Source organism: Centruroides sculpturatus, unplaced genomic scaffold (assembly GCF_000671375.1).
Source record: "Centruroides sculpturatus isolate CEXI.00-Female unplaced genomic scaffold, Cexi_2.0 scaffold662, whole genome shotgun sequence".
In the NCBI taxonomy this organism is placed as follows: domain Eukaryota; kingdom Metazoa; phylum Arthropoda; class Arachnida; order Scorpiones; family Buthidae; genus Centruroides; species Centruroides sculpturatus.
This window is the reverse complement of record NW_019385051.1, coordinates 406,123-427,545: the sequence shown is the minus strand read 5'-3', so window position 1 is coordinate 427,545 and position 21,423 is coordinate 406,123. Positions and strand designations below refer to the sequence as shown.

Below are 21,423 nucleotides of genomic sequence, written 5' to 3'. Positions count from 1 at the left end.
CGCTGTCGAAGTAACGGTTAATTTTTTAACATTATACAAGAATTGTACACGTTTTTTTCTACATCCCCTTAAAGATAGGACGTACGAAATCGTAATATCACCGGTTTAACATCGAAATCCGTGAGTAATATAAAATGGGAGAGCGGAATAAAAATATCAAATATTTTAATGAATTTTTTAAAACTCCTGTCGACTATACAGAACTATCGTAAAAACATACCAGTAAATTCTTATCGGTTGGGTTAAGTTATAAATCTACTCATTATTCACGTAATCGAAATATCTAGTGGGCGGGCGGCTAACAGCCCAGAACCTGTCTTTGATAGAATTGGAATCGTTATATGTGTGCAGCTTCCACTCAAGGTCGTAGGCTTCCACCGGCTAAACCGGGTGAGGTTGGTGCTCTGTAAAGCGCATGCGCAAATCTGGTTTTTTGGAATCTGAAAATTTCAGAGATTCCACTCTGCCACTAATATTCGAATATACAAAAGCAATTTTTTTTCACGTATAGTATAGAAATTTGTAATAAGATACATAATGCGGTTATAATAAAATATTGTGCGATTATTTTCATATAATTAAAATTAATATTTATTTTTAGAAAATACGAGGGAAGCGGCGCTTCCACCGCTTCTAATGATGGCACGCCACTGTGTTAAAATGACACTGTAAGAAATGCAATAAACATTTAATTACTAAAGTACAGTTTTTATATAAACACAACTTAATAAAATGGCAATACACTCTTCGAAACGTTTAGTAGAAACATCTTTGTTTTAAAAGTTTTAAAAACTTAAAACAAAGATGTTTCTGCTAAACGTTTCGAAGAGTATATTGTCATTTTATTAAGTTGTGTTTATATAAAAACTGTACTTTAGTAATTAAATATTTATTGCATTTTTTACAGTGTCATTTTAACACTACTAATGTCGAATTTATTTTATAATAAAAATATTTCAAGTATTTGTGTTCTCCAATCGTTAAATTTTACCATTATCTTGCATAAAAATCTTTGTATAAAATGTGTTACTAAGACCAAATTATATACGAGAATAAATCTTATCTCTATAGTAAGTTGTTTGTGTTAATATATATTAATCTGTAGTATGAATAATGTAGGAATTTCTAAATTAAGGTACAAAACTTTTTATACCTTCACGTATTCATTTGCCTGTTGACTGGCACCAATTTTCTGCTTTATTGGTCGATGAAAACACTAATGGACATTTAAAAAAATTGTTAACAGGAACAGTCAAGCAAATAATTGGAGTCAAGATTTCATCTCGGAATCTCCTGACAAACATGAGTTCGGACCTGAGTAAAAATTTATGTTTTAACTGAAATATTACTTTAAATTCTATATAAATAAATAGTTACGAAATTGTAATTAAAAAAATATTTGTTTATAGCAAGTATTTGCACTTCCGTATCGTATACAAATAAAATCAAACCAGAACTAAAGCCGAGAAAACACTATAAGTATGAATATGTCGCACTGATCATTCAGAATTTTCATGTACTGTACCAAGCATTCTAATTCTGATAGTTTTTTGATTATAAGAATATACACCCTCCCCCATACATATATATGCACAAGATTACATATTAATGAGCCATTATAAATGCAATTAATTATTAATAATTCGTTTTAAAACACAGAAGAAATTCTACAAACATTCTTTACGTATTACATATTCGTATATCTAAGTAGATTATCTGATTACAATATACAAAAGCAACAAACCGTGTACTTTAATAAAACTGACTTATAAGTTATTTTTAAATTTTGCAATATATTTCCAGTTCCTTATTATTTAAACTGTCATTTTAAACGTTGGATTGTCACTTTACCAATCATTGAGTATTAGACAAGTCGTCGTATCCATTATTATTTAGCACAAGATGTTAAACATAAATTATGTTCCCTTTTTTCTCTTTCTGCAGCTTTATGTTACTTGTGACGAGCATAAACATGTATTCGATTACATTATAGGTGAGTGATTTATACACTATTCATTCTTTTTTAAAATTCTATAACCTTCTTTTACTTTTACAGTTGGTTCAGGACCTGCAGGATCAGTTATAGCCAATAGGATTTCTAAACTACTATCCCTTAAAGTTCTTATGTTAGAAGCGGGAGAACTGCCTCCTTTAATGTCTCAAGTTCCACTTTACCCTTTAAATTTAGCTCGAACGAGTGTCGATTGGAATTTTACAACTATACCTAGTAGAACCATAGCTCAAGGTCTTAAAAACAGGGTAGATAATTTATAGTAAAACAGTTCTAGAGAATAAATTAACGTCTGTAATTAAATCAAGTTTATTCCTATTTAGCAAAATAGAATTATAGCAGGAAAAGCTTTAGGTGGATCCACAGCTTTAAATTTTAACTTATTTGTACGTGGAAACAAAAGGGATTACGATAACTGGGCGAGACATGGCGCCATAGGTTGGGACTGGAAAAGTGTCTTTCCTTATTTTCTAAAACTCGAAGACAATCGAGATTATCATATAGTACGCAATGGTAAATCTTTCTTCAATTGTGCTAAATTGTTTTTAAATCATATAGCGATTTAATGATAATAATATACAACACAGGATATCACGGTGTTGGTGGTAATGTTGTTATACAGACACCACCATTTCATTCACCAATAACAGAAGGTTACTTAAAAGCAGCCATAGAAATTGGATATGGTAATGGAGACTTCAATGCAGAGCCTCAGGCAGGTACAGTATTTCGTAATATATATTCTATTTTTAATTTTATGTTATAAATATTACTATACGTGATCGTAAACTTACTCTGCATTGGGCGAGAAAACAAAAGGAGCTTCAAAGAACGAAGTAACGACATCACAGTCATTTTAATACTACTTTAATTAATTCAAATTTATAAAATATACAAATGTTTCAGTGTTTCAACCAGAGCAAGGAACTATTGATAGAAGAGGATGTTGGGGAGCGCTTCAAGCTTATATTAATCCTGTACGGGGTAGAAGAAATCTTTGGATCCTGACTTCAGCATTTGTTCACAAGGTAACTCATCATGTACTGTACTTATGTTTTATATAAAGGATTAAATAAATAAACTTTTATATTTATAGATATTGATCCAGAACAAATATGCTTACGGTGTTAAGTTCGAACACCGTGGACAGACCTACGAAGCTTATGCCAAACACGAAGTGATCATATCTGCTGGAGTGTTTAATTCACCGAAACTATTAATGCTATCAGGAATCGGACCAAAACGTACTTTAGAGAAGTTTGATGTAATAATTATATTATTTCCAAATTTTATCCTTTATATACAAATATAAAGTTTAACATAAATGTATTAGATTCCTATTGTAGCGGATTTACCGGTTGGAAGAAATCTTCAAGAACAGCCATCCACTTCTGGTATGACATTTGCAGCAAAATCATATACTTACTCCACAGAACGTATCACCGTACTGGATTACAATAAATTTTTAGTCAATGGCACAGGTAGGATTGAAATAAACACTGGTACACTTAATACTGCATATGTATAAAATATTGTATTTATTATTTTACTTTAGGTCCACTAACATCTTTAGGAGGAATTGACACAATTGGATTTGTAAATTCTAAATACAATGATGATCCTGGTTGGCCAGATATTGAAATGTTATGGTTTTCTTTATCAGCTGCATCGGATAATGGCGCAGTTTTAAGACACGCGGCAAACTTAAAAGAGGAAGTAAGTTTATTTTACATTTTCTTTTAGAAGTTTTATACATTATATACAAAAGGTAATGCATTTGCTTCATTTGTGTGCGACTGTATCATTACGAGAATCTCATCACATCTCTGATCAAAGAATCTTTCAAGTCTATTTCTTTTGTTCAGTATTTTGAAAAATCTCCCCTTAATTAATATTTAATTTATCAAAATTATGTAATTTTTATTTATTTTTCAGGTATGGAAGAAAATGTTCGAACCCTTTATATCGATTGACACAATAGCGTGTTTTCCGTATCCAACACGTCCAAAAAGTAGAGGATTCGTTACCATTAGATCTAGCGATCCTCACGACGATCCTCTCATTGATTTAAAATTTTATTCGAATCCCTATGACTTAAAAATTATAGTTGAAGGTAAGAGAATTATAATTTACTTGTGATGAAGGTTTATAACGTGTTGTATCATCATAATTTAATAAATTATTTAATAATTCGATTGTTAGGTTTGAAATACTGCCTGAAAATGGCATCCACGGAAGCAATGAGAAAATTTGGAGTTTATCCACTTCCAGTAAGTGTCCCCGGCTGCGAACATTATAAGAGATTCACTGATGAATATCTCGCTTGTGTAGCGACAACACTTCCATTTACAGTATATCATTACTGTGGATCGTGTAAAATGGGAAGTGTTGCCGATCCTACAACTGTGGTTGATCCAACACTCAAGTAAGTACTCTGAAAATTTATGAATATATATATTTTAATTATCTTACAATTAAAAATATTGTGATTAGTGTTTTAAGCGTGCAGAATTAAGATCTATCATTATAACTTTATCTGGTTTAAACCTTCAGAAACTCTATAAGAACATACTGTACAGTCGACCCCCCCTATAACACTGTTGATAATTCCGTTTTATATGAATTCCATGTTGTACGAGTCACTTAGATTTTACAAATGCGTGAGCCGTTCACAGCCCGACACACGTGTTTGTAAAATCTAAGTGACTCGTACAACATGGAATTCATATAAAACGGAATTATCAACAGTGTTATAGCGGGGTCGACTGTATTTCCTTCTGTAATATTAAAATCGCTCTAGTACTGTACTTAATTAAAAGTCACAACCATTAAATTACTGTAAGTTTTCTGTAGAAAAATTATCATAAACTTTTTCGACTGAGGCAGTAAAACAATAATTTTTTTATATCTTGCAGAGTTAAAGGTGTAGAAGGACTAAGAGTAGCGGATGCTTCCATAATACCATTTGTAGTAACTGGGCACTTAAACATTCCAACTTACATGATTGGGGAGAAGGCTGCTGATATGATTCTGTCTGATTTACTTCATAAACATAAACATGAACACAAATAAAATACCTTATAATTGTTCATAATTGAATAATTGCATGATTGAATAATGTATCCTTTCAGTCTAATACTTTATATAGTCAACAGAATTATCTCTAAATTATTGATTTAGTTGGAATATTTTAAGAATACGTTGATTCTAATATCATGCCACTGTTAATTAACTTAAATATACCCAATAGTTCATATAAACTTATACAATTCTCTCCTCTCTCCTGTTGCAATTTGGCAGTGGCATCCCTGTATATATATTATATTCACATACTTACTATATAAATATAGATTTCTTTGGAGAAGTAGTCTAAGTAAATTCAGACTAAGTAGTCTTTACATTAATTACTCTATTTACCAAAGAGTAATTGATGTATTACTATTATAATTAAACAATATACAGTCTTCAGGCAAAGAGTAGATACTAATGCCATATAAAATGTATATAATGCAGTTATTTTCATGTCTTTTCCTGTCATTTTTTCCTATTAACGGGAAGAGAAGAAAACGGATTGTATTTATTTTAAAATTTTTAGCGAGGGAAATCTTAAAACACACACACACATACACTTACAGACAGTTAAGTAGTCAGTGATAAATTAATTAAAATAATGGCTAACCTGAATTTGGAAATCATTCAATACGCTTATAAAAGAGACAAGGAACGTTCTTTACTTTAAAAACAGAAAGTATTAGTAGAACGATTCAATTAAAATTAAAGCATTAGCATATAATGAAATTATTGATCCAAGAAAAAAGTAAGTCAGACTTAACCTAAGATAATTTTTAATGTAAAAACCTACTTTTCGTCGATTTAAACTGCTTTATTCAGATTCTAACATAAAGAATATGCCGATAAAATAGTTTTTACTTCTTAATAAAGTCAATTCTTAAAATCCAAGTTTATACAATAAAATGCACCTTAAAATAAATAATTATAAGAAGAGAGAAATGGGAGAAGTAAGAAATTATAATTAAAATTAATACTATTAAATTCAAGGCCAGTTTATAGCGGAAATGACCTTTGTTTGTGGTTATTAACCTGACCTATATAAAGTTGTAAACGGCGAAAGTTAAGTAGAACGGTGATATACAACGACACATTTCTTTAACTAAACGAATGTTAACTTCTAACATTAATAATTATTAACGTAATAATTTACGTGTACATGTGTACAAAGAAAATTATAATAATTAAGAAATTGGAGCCATATATCAACTCATTACTCTATGATAATCAGTAAATACTTCAATGTTTTTGTTATTAAATCAACAATAAAGTTACCATCGAAATTACGGAATTAAAACAAATAATTATAACTCTATTTTGTAAAATAATAAATATTTACACTTATATTGTTTATTATTATTTCATGGGGGCGAAAGGAACACTTACCACCCTTTGGGATCGAGTAAAACATCCTCTTACACCTCCAATCAAGGGACACTTTATCTGTCTTAAAAAATCCCAAAAATTAAATAATTAAATAAAAATTTATTAATGTAATTAAAGTAAAATCTGTCGAAAATGGAAACCTGCCAAATATTCGGCTCCAGTTTACACAGGTTTTACTCTATGTGTCTCTAAGCTTTGCCATTACCTAGAAAATTTTCAGCACACTCCCACCATCATCATTTATATTGCGTTAAATATAAGGTTATTAAAATTAAATCATTATCAGCTTATAATTTTAAGAAGATCCTAATTTATAGGGCAGAAAATTATTTAGATCATCATCATTAATTTAACGTTTAATTAATTAATAATCTTTAAATCTTAAACGAATAAGTAATAAAAATAACTTCAAATTCATCGTAATTTTATATCTTTGGCATTGATTTTACTGTATGAAAAAAACGAATAATATACAAAATATTGACCTATTTAAGATCTAAAAATACATTAATATTATCATAAATTTTTATATTTGATTTAATATTATATTATACATTACTGTAACTCTATTAACTCAATTAATTGTGGTTGAGAATTTGAATAATAAGGTTACTTAATAAATTTAAACTGTGTCAATAGAGATTAATAACGTTTAATTAAACACTTCTTATGAAGATTTTTAAGTGATGTTTTCAGTTAATGAGATTAAAGATTTTCAGATTTTTCTATAAATAAGTTATTACATAATTACTCTAGTTATATATCTACAATAGATAGTGTTTAAAAGTGTCCGAATTATTAAAAAATTCGTTAATCTAGCACCCGATAATCCGGAAGAAATTCTGTCAGAGGAGGCCTTGCAAACCCTATGGCTCTTTAAATTGGCCCACGAAAAGACAATGCAGATTTCTTTTGTGCTGTACAGTACATTAGAACAATTTAGATATAGAAACAAAGACAAAGTAATAAAAATGTAATAATAAAATGTAATAAAAATACAAACTGGTCTCGGATTTCATCCGTATAACACGGTTTCTGAGATGAATTAATGACAGACAGATGAACAGACGACAGTGTGAATTTAGTTCTACAATTTTTATCAAATTGCAGCCAAATAAAAGGTGTTTTCAGATAGATGAATACGTTTCCTTTGAAATAAATGCCATACTTTTAACGTTTAAGGGTAGATTAAATACACAGCATCTACATACATACAGTCACGAATAAACATTAATTATGCAGAATACTTTTTAAGATAGAGAATAAATTTGATAAGCATTATTAGATATGCACGTTTATATATCTAAATAAATTATCTAATTATCATAAGCAAGAGCAATAAACTGTCTGCTACACTTTAATACCGACATATCTTGTTTTTAGATGTGTTCTATTTCCAGTTCCTTACTATTAATAAATTATATTTTAAACGTTCGATTGTCACTTTATCGAATGTTAAGTGTTAGTTAAGTTGCTGTATACACTCGAATCTATTTATATTAACATAAGAATGTTAAATATAAATTATGTTTCTGTGGTTTTGTTTCTGCAGCTTTGTATTATTTGTGCCGAACATAATGTATTTGATTATATTATAGGTGAGTGTTTTTTATTTCATTCATAACTATTTTTGCAATTTTAATTTAAAATATAGCTTATATTATCTATATTTAATTTAATTAGACGTTAAACCCTTTATATTTATACATAATACTTTCAATTAAAACCATTGTTACCTTTTTTTTGTTTTTGTTTTCTGAAACCGTGTCCTGTTTTATAGGGGAGACCGGGGCAAGATCGGCATGTTAAGCTTTACTTAAATTTTGTGTAATAAATACTGCTGTAAACTGAAAAAAAAGCTTTGCATATTGTCTATTGGAATGTTACCTTACTATAGAACTGGTTAAAATCAGTTTGGAAATAAAAATAATTAAAATAATTACAACTTTACAAGAAGAGAGAAATTGACGAAGTTGCCCCGGGTATAGGGGCAAGATCGGCAACTTCTCTCTTTTTGTAAAGTTGTAATTATTTTAATTATTTTTATTAAAGTTGCCCCTGGTATAGGGGCAACAGTAATGGGGCAAGATAGGCACGTATATAAAATTATGTTATTAACAATGTATAAGTTGGAATTCACTATTAAAACAAAGAAATACAAATCCAACACCCATTTAATATTATTACAACGAAATGCAAGTTCAAAGACATATATACATGAATAACAAATGCAAACATGTTTTCATTTATCATCTGTTTGATTTTTATCCTTTGCTTCTAATGTGGCTTTATGTTGCCGATCTTACCCCGCTAGTCATGATTTCGAAACATTAAGTACAACCCTGAGAACAGAATGCCAAGCCACGATCTGGCCACGTGAATAAGTTGAAGTTACATCCTTCTAACAGGAAAAGTAACTTTCGTTATCATGGAATTATAACAAAACCTGCCAATTCAATATAAATGGAAAAAAAATATTATATGGAATTGAACGAAAATGAAAATTTGCTTGATAATTCAACTACGCTTGTTGGAGAACAATAAAAACACTACACTCAACAAGCCACCAATAAAACTCAACTGCCTAACCTATAACCAAAGTCTCCTTTTAATTTGTTTTAAAAAAAAGCGCTTGACAAACTTGCCCCGCATGCCGAAGTTGCCCCGGTCTCCCCTAATTCTGGCGTAGTAAACATTAGTATTGTGTTTTATTTCAAAGACACATGGCAAGTTTTCCATCAAGTTCTTTTATTAGTTGAGCCGATACGGTACATTGTTTTGTACTCGTTTCGAGCTTTGCCCCTCTTCAGTCAACTATAATACAATAAATGTTATTACAATAGAGAACTTACATAAAAAAAAACAATGAGCACACAAACTATGTATACACACCAGAGAAAGTAAAATAACTTATTACTGACAAAGTTATATTTCTTAAAAAGTATAAAGTTGTTTATTTATCGTGAGATGGTCTTAGCCTAGAGTATAAGTATACGAAAAATTTCAATTACAAAACAGAAAGATGTAGCTTTGTTTACAGTACTTATCCTCACTTTATTGACTCGTTGATGACAGTAAAATGCTATATCAGTATCTTTTTATTTACTACAGTCGGTTCAGGAACAGCAGGATCAGTGATAGCCAACAGGATTTCGAAACTACCATCCATTAAAGTTCTTCTATTAGAAGCAGGAGAAATGGTTCCTATAACCTCTCAAGTTCCACTTTTTCCTCTAAATTTAGCTCTAACGAAATACAACTGGAATTTTACAAGTGTGCCTAGTAAAACCATAGCTCAAGGTCTTAAAAATAGGGTAAGTAATCCGTAATAAAACATTTGTACAACGTAAGCTTACCTCTGAAATTAATTTGAATTTATTCCATTCCAGCAACATGTAATTGTAGCGGGAAAAGCATTAGGTGGAAGCACAGTTTTAAATTATAATTTATTTGTGCGTGGAAACAAAAGGGATTACGACAACTGGGCAAAACATGGTGCCACAGGTTGGAATTGGGATAACGTATTTCCTTATTTTCTAAAAGTCGAAGACAATCGAGATTACCACGTAATACGTAATGGTAAATCTTTACCCTCTTTATATATAATATATAAATTTATAAAACACGAAATAATTTAATAAGAATAATACACAATACAGGCTATCACGGTGTTGGTGGAAATGTTGTTGTCAAAATTCCACCATTTCATGCACCGATAACAGAAGGTTATTTAAAAGCAGCCAAAGAAATTGGCTATGGCATTGGAGACTTCAATGCAGAGCCTCAGACAGGTACAGTACATGGAAATAAATGGTATTTAGAATATTTTAAAAAGTATTTTATTTCATATTTATATAATATGCTTATATAATGTGTTACAGTGTTTCAACCGCCTCAAGGAACCATTAATAAAGGAGCACGTTGGGGAACTCTTCAAGCATATATTAATCCTGTAAGAGGTCGAAGAAATCTTTGGATCTTAACTTCAGCATTCGTTCACAAAGTAACGTATATTATCCTATTGTTTATATATTTATTAAGGAATTTAACAAGTAAAGACGTTTTTATATTTATAGATATTGATACACAATAAACATGCTTATGGCGTTAAGTTCGAGCACAACGGAAAATTATACGAAGCTTACGCCAAACACGAAGTCATCGTATCTGCTGGAGTTTTCAATTCACCAAAACTCTTAATGCTATCAGGGATTGGACCAAAACATACTTTAGAGAAGTTTGATGTAATAAGTATATAATTTTTAACATTAGAGAGGTTACGGCCGACGTTTTCAACGCGAAAACGTGTACGTCGGACGTTCAGCGCCTCTTTCCTGTTAGTCTAGAAGTTTGACAATGGCGTTTGGAACGTCAGTGGAATCATGCTCGACGTTCCAAACGCCATTGTCAAACTTCTAGGCTAACAGGAAAGCGGCGCTGAACGTCCGACGTACACGTTTTCGCGTTGAAAACGTCGGCCACAACCTCTCTATTATCTCTTTGCATATAAAAATATAACACAAGTCTTTTAGATTCCTGTTGTAGCGGATTTACCAGTTGGACGAAATCTTCAAGAACAGCCATCTACTCTTGGTATAAATTTTGGAGCAAAAGCTTTCACTTACTCTGCTGAACGGGTTACAGTACCATATTATAATGAATTCTTAGTCAATGGCACAGGTAAGATTAAAATAAACGCTGATACACTTAACACGGGTAGGCCTATATTCAAATAATCTATTTATTCTGTTACTTTAGGTCCATTGACAGCTTTAGGAGGAATTGAAACAATTGGATTTGTAAATTCTAAATATAATGATAAACCTGATTGGCCAGATATTGAAATATTATGGATTACTTTATCGGATGCTTCGGATAAAGGAACAGTTTTAAGACACGTGGTAAATCTAAATGAAGAAGTAAGTTCATTTTATAAATTTTTTTATAAGTTTTATATAATATATACGCTGTATATATATAGGGTGTTTACTTTAACGTTTATCTAGGTGCAAAATAGATTTTTCAGAATTGCCTGAGTATATAGGCTATATATTGTGCATCAATTCGATTGCGATGTTTTCATTAAAATTAATTTCATATATTTACAAAAATAGACAAATTTTCCAAATATAAGAACAAGATTTAAATTAAAATATCTTGACAAATCGTATAGCAGCTCACATTTTCCATATCGCTAGTATAAAGTCATGTAGTTATAATGCAATGTACTGATTGGTAGTTTGGTGGTAATGTCATAAACTAACAAACAATACAGCGAAATCATTATTCTTTATGGGAAATCGAGACGAAATGCACGAATAGCAGCACGTAAATTCCGTGAACAAACTTTACTGCTTAATGGAAACTTGTACAACAGTAAAGAATTGGGATTCATATTGCCCACGAAAGTATTGGCTTAGATATCAACATGAAAACATGTTTAAAGTGTCTGCAACACTGAAATCCACCGAATTTTACGTTTCATAATATGCACCCGTTCAACTGTCATCTGCAACTGATAAAGATATAATCGGCAAAATATTATTTATTCACCTACAACACCTGAGATATTAAAGATGTCGTATATAGAGTGTGTGGAACTAACTAGCCATTGAGAAATTGGTATAATTTCTATACTTCTACAGTAAACATGATGAAAATTATCTGATATATAACTGTTAAAAAGCAATGTAGATACAAACCTTAAAATTCATGAAGGAATCGGCGCAATCCAACAATGACACGTTTTTCTCTGACCGAGATATGGATGGATGGACACTTCTCTCTGCATCCGTAACTGAACATGTGGTCATTTTAGGATCGAATAATAATTTTTGACATTTACCCGAATGGGTTGTGGAATGACGAGTCTTTTCCGTAAATTTTTGCACAACAAACACCGATTTCCATGTCTAATAGCGTGCAGCAATCAGCTCACTCCTGAACCGAAAACCATTCGGCCATCATTTGCACCACAGCGAGTGTAGCCTCTCACAGTCACTGCCTACATCACTAATTCAGGAATTATAAAACTACATTGACTTACTTACATATTGTTAAATTTTATTATAATTGCATTACAATTATAAAAGTTATTGCAATTTTTCAATGGCTAATTACTTTCCACCCACAGTCTAAAATTTATTTAAATACGTTCGTTTCATAAATTTTCTATCCATATTTATGATTTTAAAATTATATAAATTTATTATTATTATTCAGGTATGGAAAACAATGTTCGAACCCTTTACATCGATTGACACAATATCGTGTTTTTCGTATCCAACACGTCCAAAAAGTAGAGGGTTCGTTACCATCAAGTCTAGCGATCCTCATGACGATCCACTCATTGATTTCAAATTTTATTCGAATCCTTACGACTTAAAAATTGCTGTTGAAGGTAAAATATATATTTTTTTTTCTGATAAAAGTTTACAATTTATGTAGAATCATTTAATAAGTTAATAATTAGGATTGAAGTACTGCCTGAAAATGGCATCCACGGAAGCAATGAGAAAATTTGGAGTATATCCTCTTCCAGTCAGTGTTCCCGGCTGCGAACATTACAAGAGATTCACTGACGAATATCTCACTTGTGTAGCAACAACACTTCCATTTACAATATACCATTATTGTGGAACGTGTAAAATGGGAAGTGATGATGATCCTACGACTGTGGTTGATCCAATGCTCAAGTAAGTCTTCTTCGAATACTTTATAAATATGTTGTTATTTAAGGTAAATACGTAATTTGTTTATTATTAATTAAGTTCTGAAAATATCTTATTAAAATATAAGAATTTCACTGTTTACACTGAATCAGTTACAAGTCATAACACTGGAAGATAGAAAGGAGACAATATAAATTGAGTTTGACAAATGGTTTTGCCCTTATAGAAACTAGCTATGGCTGAAAACTTAAGATTATATTTAATCGTATTAAATTCAGAAATTTAATTGTTATTTATATCTTTTTCAGAGTCAAAGGAGTAAAAGGGCTAAGAGTAGCGGATGCTTCCATAATGCCATTTGTGGTAACTGGACACTTGAACATTCCAACTTACATGATTGGGGAGAAGGCTGCTGATATGATTCTCTATGATCTACTTCATAAAGATACACACGAATAAACAATAGCTTTGAAAATACCGCTATTCAGTTGTACTGTACATAATCGAATAATTTTATCACTGAACAATCATTTGTTTCCATCTAATACTTGTATTGTCTTCAGTTTCTTGATTTTGTTGGAAGCATTTTATGGCTGTTTTCTTGTTATACATAATTTGACCATAACATTTCATGTTTACAAATCAAATGTGTGCATTGGTGTCACTTTTGTTTTTGTTTTGAGTGAATCCGTAGAAAATATGAGTAATGTTGTGTTTCAGTTTAAAGTAATTCAAACACAACTTCATCATTTACAAAGAAATAAAGATCTCAGGCTTATTCTATTCAGTTTTATATCCAGAAATTGACTATAGAACGTATCCATTATGCATATGCTATTTATTACTGTTTGCAACTCACAGTGCCACGAATGCAACAATGGTAAGTTTTGGTATGAAGTTTTTCCTCTCGAAAATCTTTTCTTCATATTCAGAAATGTCAATATAGGTAATTTGATTAAGTTTCGTAAAACATATTTCATATTGTTCGAACTGGATGATGAATCGATGTAACAGTTAACATAGATAATGACGTATCTATGTTAACTGCTTAAATTATGATGAATGATGATATACGCGAGATAATTATCATACGAATGGTAACCAGTTTAACTTGTATTTATTACTATGTGAATTTTAAAAGTACAGGTATTCTTCGCTTAACTCGAGAAATTAACTGCGTTAATCAAGTAATATCTGTACACTTTTATGTAAAAATAATAAAATATTGAAAAATAAATGAAATGGCTAATTAATATTGAGGGTAGTGATGAGTTGTATAGAAAATTGTAAATGCTAATAACGAGTAAATTCTTTATTAAATCCGATACCATTCGACATATCACGAGTGACCCTTTGTAGTATTCCATTCCCTCGACTTTTCACCACCTAAATTTAATTGAATTAATCTCTCTAATACGGAAACTTCCGTGCAAAATTTCAGAAATTTTAACCAAAAGACACAGGACTTATTAAGCTTCAAATTGGATGAAGAAAATCGTTTCCCTGCATACACTAAAATCCGTACATACAGAAAAAGATCCCTCCAAACATTTCTGCATTTCTGGACGTTTCCCAAGTCCAAAAATATAAAAATCTTGAGAAATGAATTTATTTAATTTAAAATATATGCTCTCCACCTCAAATTAGTAGTGGTTTGCCCCTGTACATGATACTTTTCCTTTAACAATAGAGTCGTGCTGGTCATCTATCTACCACTTTTCAGCGGAAAAAATAACACACGAGCCAGTTGGCAAAAGGAAATAATCCCAGTAGACATTCTATGAGAAACTGGCACCTATTTAGGTTGTTAAACACTTGAATAAAATCCGGAAAACTCCATGTGAACAGCTCGTAAATGAGAAGATCAATTATAGTATTCAGAGGTTTTATCCTATCTTATCGTGAGTAAATAAACATGGGTACCAGTTTATTTACTCACTTTCTAGACGTTGACATTAATGTAAACAATTTTATCGAATATATATTCTACAATTACATGATGCTAAAGTTTCTCAGTCATTTTACAGAACTTCGAATTAGACAACAGAGCTTAATTGTTTTCGACTAAAACAAGGAGTGCTTCTTTATAATGCTATAAAGAATTGATGCATTTTTTAAAAATATATCTGAAATTCGGGTCAATGCATTTAAATTACAGAGTATAAATATATAACACAGTGGTTTTATAGTAATTGCTGTACACATGCCCTGAAGTAAAGAGTATAGAAGATATCCGTATTAGTCTACAAGAAAAACAGGACTCGTTGACATAAGAAAAAGTTAAAAACAGTTGATTAATTTTTATGAATTAATATTTAAACAACCGTGAAATTTAAATGCATAATGATATCAATAAAAACACAAAAACATAGAAAGAAATTCAATGAAAAAACAGTAGATAATGTTATTTAATTAAGTAATATGACTAGGAAATGTTATCGATTGTTCGTAATTTGTTATTTTTTAAATTAGTTTTTATTATATATTTCTTTTTAACATTGCATTTTCTATTTTTATAATACAAAAAAATAAAATAAATGAAGTTTTAAAGAAATGCCTGAAGATATAAGTGACTAAACTTTATTTTTTTTCTGCAAAATTACAGAAAACCTGTTATTATAATGTCTAGCTCTATTGATTCCATACTATTTACATCACTTACCGATTTAAAATAACGATTAAAAGAACTATTTTAATTATTAAAGTTGGATAAAATATTTAAATTGTTATGTAAACTATCAAAAATTCGTTTTTTTAATATAAAAAGTGCAACGAGATTTAAGTAGGCCAACCTTTTATATTGATACATCATAATTATCAATCAATTTAGCTTTTAAGTACTAAATAATAATATTCTGATCAACGAAGCATTAAGTCACCATAGTCGTGGGTTCGTATCCCAGTAACATTTCGATCTTTTGAGTGAACAAGAAACACTAAATTACAGTTAAAATGTCTTTACAATTTGTTCCTTTACACATCTCGTAATAACATAATTGGGCTGCAATTTTAAAAGATTCTAGTTGTCTGTCCGTCTGTCTGTCTTCCCTTAATCTAGAGAAGGGAGTAAGATACGTGATAAACAATATCATATATCAAAACAATAGAGAAAGGAGGCCACAATTGACTATACATGAACATCTAATGCAAACCTTAAATATAAATAACTCATTATAAATTAACATTAATTATATTTTAAAACGAAGAAGAAATCTTATAAACAATTATTTACATAAGAATTTGCAATTATTATAAGCAAGAGCAATAAACTGTGTACTTTAATAACACTGATATAAATATTGCTGTTTTTTATTGATGTTCTATTTCCAGTTTCTTACCATTAATAACTTGCATTTTAAACGTTCGATTGTCACTTTATCGATTGTTAAGTGTTAGACAAGTTGTCTATCCATTATTATTCAGCATACGATGTTAAATATAAATTATATTCCTGTATTTTTTTTTTCCTGAAGCTTTGTATTACCCGTGTCGACGATAAAAATGTATTCTATTATATTATAGGTGAGTAATTTTACTCTATTGTTAGTGTGAAACATTTGTTTATTTAATTAATATATAAATTTACAATCGTTTTCAATATTATATAATTCATACGTATGTTACGTGTATTTGATATAGACAGGTTATATAACACCTGGATTATATATGTCATTCACTTTAAACACGTTTATAATTAATTATTCTAGTGCTATTTATTTATTTTTTATTCGATAAACTCCTTTTACTTCTGAAGTTGGTTCAGGCTCAGCAGGATCAGTTATAGCTAATAGGATTTCTAAACTACCATCCCTTAAAGTTCTTATGTTAGAAGCGGGAGAACTGCCCCCTTAATTCTCTGAAGTTCCACTTTTTCCACAAAATTTAGCTCTAAGTAAATACAATTGGAATTTTTTTCAACTGTACCTAGTAAAACCATAGCTCAAGGTCTTAAAAACAGAGTAAGTAATTTGTCATAAACATTTCTATAGAAGAAATTTACTTCTGAAATTAATTCTCATTTATTCTCTTCCAGCAACATAGAGTTGTAGCAGGAAAAGCTTTAGGTGGATCCACAGCTTTAAATTTTTACTTATTTGTACGTGGAAACAAAAGGGATTACGACAATTGGGCAAAAAATGGTGCCACAGGTTGGAGTTGGGATAAAGTTTTTCCTTATTTTTTAAAAGTTGAAGACAATAGAGATTATCATATAGTACGCAATGGTAAATCTTTCTTCTAATTCTTACTTTATTTGTATAATATAAATCTATAAAACAAAAATAATTTAATAAGAATAATATACAACACAGGCTATCGCGGTATTGATGGAAATGTTGTTATACAGACACCACCATTTCATGCACCAGTAACAGAAGGATTTTTAAAAGCAGCCAAAGAAATTGGATTTGGTATTGGAGACTTTAATGCAGAGCCTCAGACAGGTAAGATATTTTATAACAATCGTTATTAAATTTATTATCCACTGTAAATCAAGTGTATAAAAAGATAAAACAAATATATATAATATATAAAACGTTTTAGTGTTTCAACCACAACAGGGAATCATTAATAGAGGAGCACGTTGGGGTACACTTCAAGCATATATTAATCCAGTGCGTGGTAGAAGAAATCTGTGGATCCTAACTTCAGCATTCGTTTACAAGTTATCTCATCTTGTCTTATCTTAGTGGATAAAAAACAAGAAAAGTAAATAGATATTTATATTTATAGATATTGATTTACGACAAACATGCTTATGGAGTTAAGTTCGAGCACCACGGAGAGTTGTACGAAGCTTATGCCAAACAAGAAGTGATCGTATCTGCTGGGGTATTAAATTCTCCAAAACTCTTAATGCTATCAGGAATTGGACCAAAGAATACTTTAGAGAAGTTCAATGTAATAAATATCTTATTTTTAATTCTTTTCACCTCTACAAATAAATATAAACAATGTATTAGAATCCTATTGTAGCGGATTTACCAGTTGGAAGACATCTTCAAGAACAATTATCGACATTTAATATGGTATTTGGTGCAAAAACTTTCACTTATTCTTCACAACGGCTTACAGTAGCACATTATAATGAATTCTTAGTCAATGGCACAGGTAGAAATAAAATGAAAATGTTTAATTTAATTCTGAATATCTTCAAGTATATTAATTTATAGGTTACTTGTAAAGACAATATTCAAATTTATAACTGTTTATAAAGTTTTCTTGTATTGTACAAGATTAATGCAGTCATATTTTTCCTTATACAGTAAAAGTTTATTGATTTAAATTTATTAATTGTTGTCTTTTTTAGGTCCACTAACATCTTTAGGAGAAATTGACACAATTGGATTTGTAAATTCTAAATATAATAAGGATCCTGATTGGCCAGATATTGAATTATTATAGTTTTCTTTATCAGTGGCATCGGATAATGGAGTTTTAGATACTTAGGCAACCAAAAAGATGTGGTAAGTTTATTTTATATCTGTGTTTTACGAATTTTTTACAAAAAATAAAGCATTTTTATTATGTATGTAAAAAAGTCACTCTAAAAACCATTGCATCTCATAATTATTGAGTAAAAATACTATTTAGCAGATATACGTCCACTGAAAAATGTTTCCCGTTCAGTGAAGCTGTATTGAAAAAGGGAACAGAGATGTCGTCATACACGCGTATTCCTCTGTTTACGAATTACCTGTGTACGTATTCTTTGAATACGTGACGTCATTCTTATACCCCTGGCAAAAGCAATTGTCATTTCATTCGTTTAATGTTTTTATGACATTACTCATTAACACAGGAAAGTATTGTAATCGTGTCATGGCTGACCTTCCGGTGTTTTGCTCATGACAACGTTTTATGACCTCCTGAACCTAAAATAACCAAAGAAAGGGAAAAGAATTTCGTGGGTGTGTATGAGTGCCTGCTGGCATCTATTTCGTTTAATATCTCAGAATAGGATAGAATTAATAAACGAAATTTGGCATGGTAACTTGTATATAAGAGGCATTCATATTATTCAAAATCGAAACTCGTGGGAAGAGAGGTCATAGGTCATATTTTGATTGGGGTAAGACTTGATGAAAATTTTACTGGTATGAGTTTTAAGTGGTTTTATCCGTTCGATCACAGATACGCGCTCTTAGAGAGGATGATAAATTTATATAGGCCTATATATAAATAATACATACAAAAGAGTTAATATTATATTTGGAAAGAATGATACCAAGCAGGCTATTGAATAACGTAAAGAACAAGCTCATTTTTGATCATAATTAAGCCCATTTTCCTTAGGTGTAACCGAAAATGGTTCGATCATTATGGAGGAAGTAGAAAAGCAGTACGAAATGCTATTTAAAGATATTGCTTCGAGTGTTTATATCATTTGTATATATATATAAAGTATGAAGCAGTAATAAACATGGTTATAAATTGAGAATGAAAACAAAATTTTGAGGATTAACCGTCTAAAATTTATTCAAATGCATTCGTTTTATAATTGTTCCATTAATATTTAAGATATTAAATTTATGTAAATTTGTTTATATTTTTTACGTATGGAAGACGATGTTCGAACCCTTTACATCAATTGACACAATATCGTGTTTTCCACATCCAACGCATCCAAAAAGTCATGGGGATCCGTCATGGGGATTCGTCATGGGGATCGCTGTTAACTTTATCACTTGAAAATCAATATAAAGGCGACAAGAAGGCATTAACCTGTATTTATTAATCGATTTTTCATATTAATCACGTTCTGGTGTTTCGCTGATCGCAGGTAAAACAAATAACAAGCTACTGATCGTATACATGTTCTGTACAGTATATCATTCTCTTTCCGTTGAATACATTGAGAAGTGTAAACACGAAAATCTCACGTGTATGCCCACAGTGGAGTGTCGGATTGGCTAGTGACGGGCTATGAAGGCTCTATTGTATTTAAAACATAAATATAATGAATGATTATATTTCAAATGTGTTGAACACGTCTTGCAGCGTGTTCAACAGTAGCCCAATAGGTTTCTTGAGGAATTGCAGCAACGTGGCGCGTTATGCTTGCTTTCAATTCAGGTAGGGTCTGTATGCCTCTTCTATAGACACGATGTTTGAGTTATCCCCACAACAAAAACTCACAGGGATTCAAGTCTGGAGAACGAGGAGGCCAAGCATTTGGAAAACTTCTCGAAATTATCCAATCATCTCCAAATTTTTCTTGAAGCAGTTTCTTCACTTGTCGTGATGTGTTGCCTCATCTTGCATGAAGAAATTAGTCTAAATCTCTAAACATCCTTGTTCTTGTAAAGCAGGAATGACGTGACGCAGTAACACGCACCCGTCACGGAACATCTTTTAGGACCTTCAGGTATGATTTCAAAGAAAACGGGGCCAAGAATGAAGTCAGAATTGAAACCATACCAAACGGTAATGTAAGCAGAGTGCAGAGGCTGTTCATGAACATGAGGTCTTACAGTACCCCATATGCGACAGTTCTGATTATTCACTGTTCTGTCTAGGATGAAATGCATCTCGCCTGACCACAAAATGTTTCATGGCCATGCATTGTCAACGGCTGTTCTGGCCAAAAACCGGCAAGCAAACTCTGTGCGTTGTTCTGGATCTTGACAGTGCAGCTTTTGCAACACGCGGATCTTGTACGGATACCACTGTGAAATGGATTTCATAATTTTTCGAACCGTGGACCAAGGAAGAGACAAATCACATGACACCACACGAACACTTGCCGAAGAACATTGGGAAGCGTTTGCTCTATCAATCGCAGCAACGGCGACTTGCTCCTCAATTTCATTTGAAATCCTTTTCCGACTTCTTCCTGGCAATACACCTAACTCTCCAGTATCTTCAAATTTGGTAATCATCTTTCTCAAACCATACCTCGACATAGGCCCTATTTGCAAACCTTTCAAGAGTCGATTTTCTTGCAGTGCAGCCGAATCATTACTGTCGTTCATGGCTTTTTAAAAGGTTCCTAATTTGTATAGCATCCGCTGCATGCGCCATTTTTCACCTAGTGGTAGAAATTTGAACTAAATATATTTTTTTCATCTTCCTTTTCTCCATGGTCCATATAACGTATATACCAAGTTTCATTAAGATTATTACTCGACCTCTCAGCACCCTTCATATTATATAGCCACAGCCCACGAGCCTCCATTGATCCAAGCTATCGTATATCATAAACTGTACAGTATTATTAAATAACAATAAAAATTTTACGTATAACGTTAAAGATCTGCGAAATTGCAATGAATGTAGCTGAAAAAA

The 21,423-nt window shown here is 31.1% G+C and overlaps 3 protein-coding genes across 3 annotated transcripts; all 3 read left to right on the top strand.

Moving 5' to 3' along the window:
• The first annotated feature begins 1,902 nt into the window (after positions 1-1,902).
• LOC111633956 (glucose dehydrogenase [FAD, quinone]-like) lies at positions 1,903-5,083 on the top strand. Its single transcript, XM_023378610.1, has 11 exons — positions 1,903-1,993; positions 2,057-2,259; positions 2,335-2,524; positions 2,599-2,730; positions 2,918-3,039; positions 3,108-3,275; positions 3,345-3,492; positions 3,567-3,727; positions 3,947-4,124; positions 4,214-4,436; positions 4,927-5,083. Exons 1-11 carry the CDS (start codon positions 1,903-1,905, stop codon positions 5,081-5,083), a joined length of 1,773 nt encoding a protein of 590 aa, XP_023234378.1.
• Positions 5,084-5,803: 720 nt separating this feature from the next.
• On the top strand, positions 5,804-13,596 carry LOC111633955 (glucose dehydrogenase [FAD, quinone]-like). The gene is made up of 11 exons (XM_023378609.1): positions 5,804-5,828; positions 9,578-9,780; positions 9,856-10,045; positions 10,126-10,257; positions 10,348-10,469; positions 10,543-10,710; positions 10,999-11,146; positions 11,225-11,385; positions 12,689-12,866; positions 12,939-13,161; positions 13,446-13,596. The coding sequence occupies exons 1-11, from the start codon at positions 5,804-5,806 to the stop codon at positions 13,594-13,596; spliced, it is 1,701 nt and encodes a 566-aa protein (XP_023234377.1).
• Positions 13,597-13,836: 240 nt separating this feature from the next.
• LOC111633953 (oxygen-dependent choline dehydrogenase-like) lies at positions 13,837-18,540 on the top strand. The gene is made up of 8 exons (XM_023378608.1): positions 13,837-13,840; positions 13,926-14,017; positions 17,171-17,360; positions 17,448-17,579; positions 17,680-17,750; positions 17,869-18,036; positions 18,099-18,246; positions 18,446-18,540. Exons 1-8 carry the CDS (start codon positions 13,837-13,839, stop codon positions 18,538-18,540), a joined length of 900 nt encoding a protein of 299 aa, XP_023234376.1.
• The last annotated feature ends 2,883 nt before the right edge of the window (positions 18,541-21,423 follow it).

What these genes read in the sequence shown, in the direction of transcription:
- LOC111633955 (XM_023378609.1), top strand. Translation starts at nt 5,804, where the DNA reads ATGAAATTATTGATCCAAGAAAAAA. An exon ending in CTTCAGCATTCGTTCACAAA is followed by an intron (nt 10,470 to 10,542) that starts GTAACGTATATT and finishes TTATATTTATAG; the next exon opens with ATATTGATACACAATAAACA. An exon ending in TGGTAAATCTAAATGAAGAA is followed by an intron (nt 11,386 to 12,688) that starts GTAAGTTCATTT and finishes ATTATTATTCAG; the next exon opens with GTATGGAAAACAATGTTCGA.
- LOC111633956 (XM_023378610.1), top strand. Translation starts at nt 1,903, where the DNA reads ATGTTAAACATAAATTATGTTCCCTTTTTTCTCTTTCTGCAGCTTTAT. An exon ending in TGTATTCGATTACATTATAG is followed by an intron (nt 1,994 to 2,056) that starts GTGAGTGATTTA and finishes TTACTTTTACAG; the next exon opens with TTGGTTCAGGACCTGCAGGA. An exon ending in CTCAAGGTCTTAAAAACAGG is followed by an intron (nt 2,260 to 2,334) that starts GTAGATAATTTA and finishes ATTCCTATTTAG; the next exon opens with CAAAATAGAATTATAGCAGG.
- LOC111633953 (XM_023378608.1), top strand. An exon ending in TTATCATATAGTACGCAATG is followed by an intron (nt 17,361 to 17,447) that starts GTAAATCTTTCT and finishes TATACAACACAG; the next exon opens with GCTATCGCGGTATTGATGGA. An exon ending in TTCAAGCATATATTAATCCA is followed by an intron (nt 17,751 to 17,868) that starts GTGCGTGGTAGA and finishes TTATATTTATAG; the next exon opens with ATATTGATTTACGACAAACA.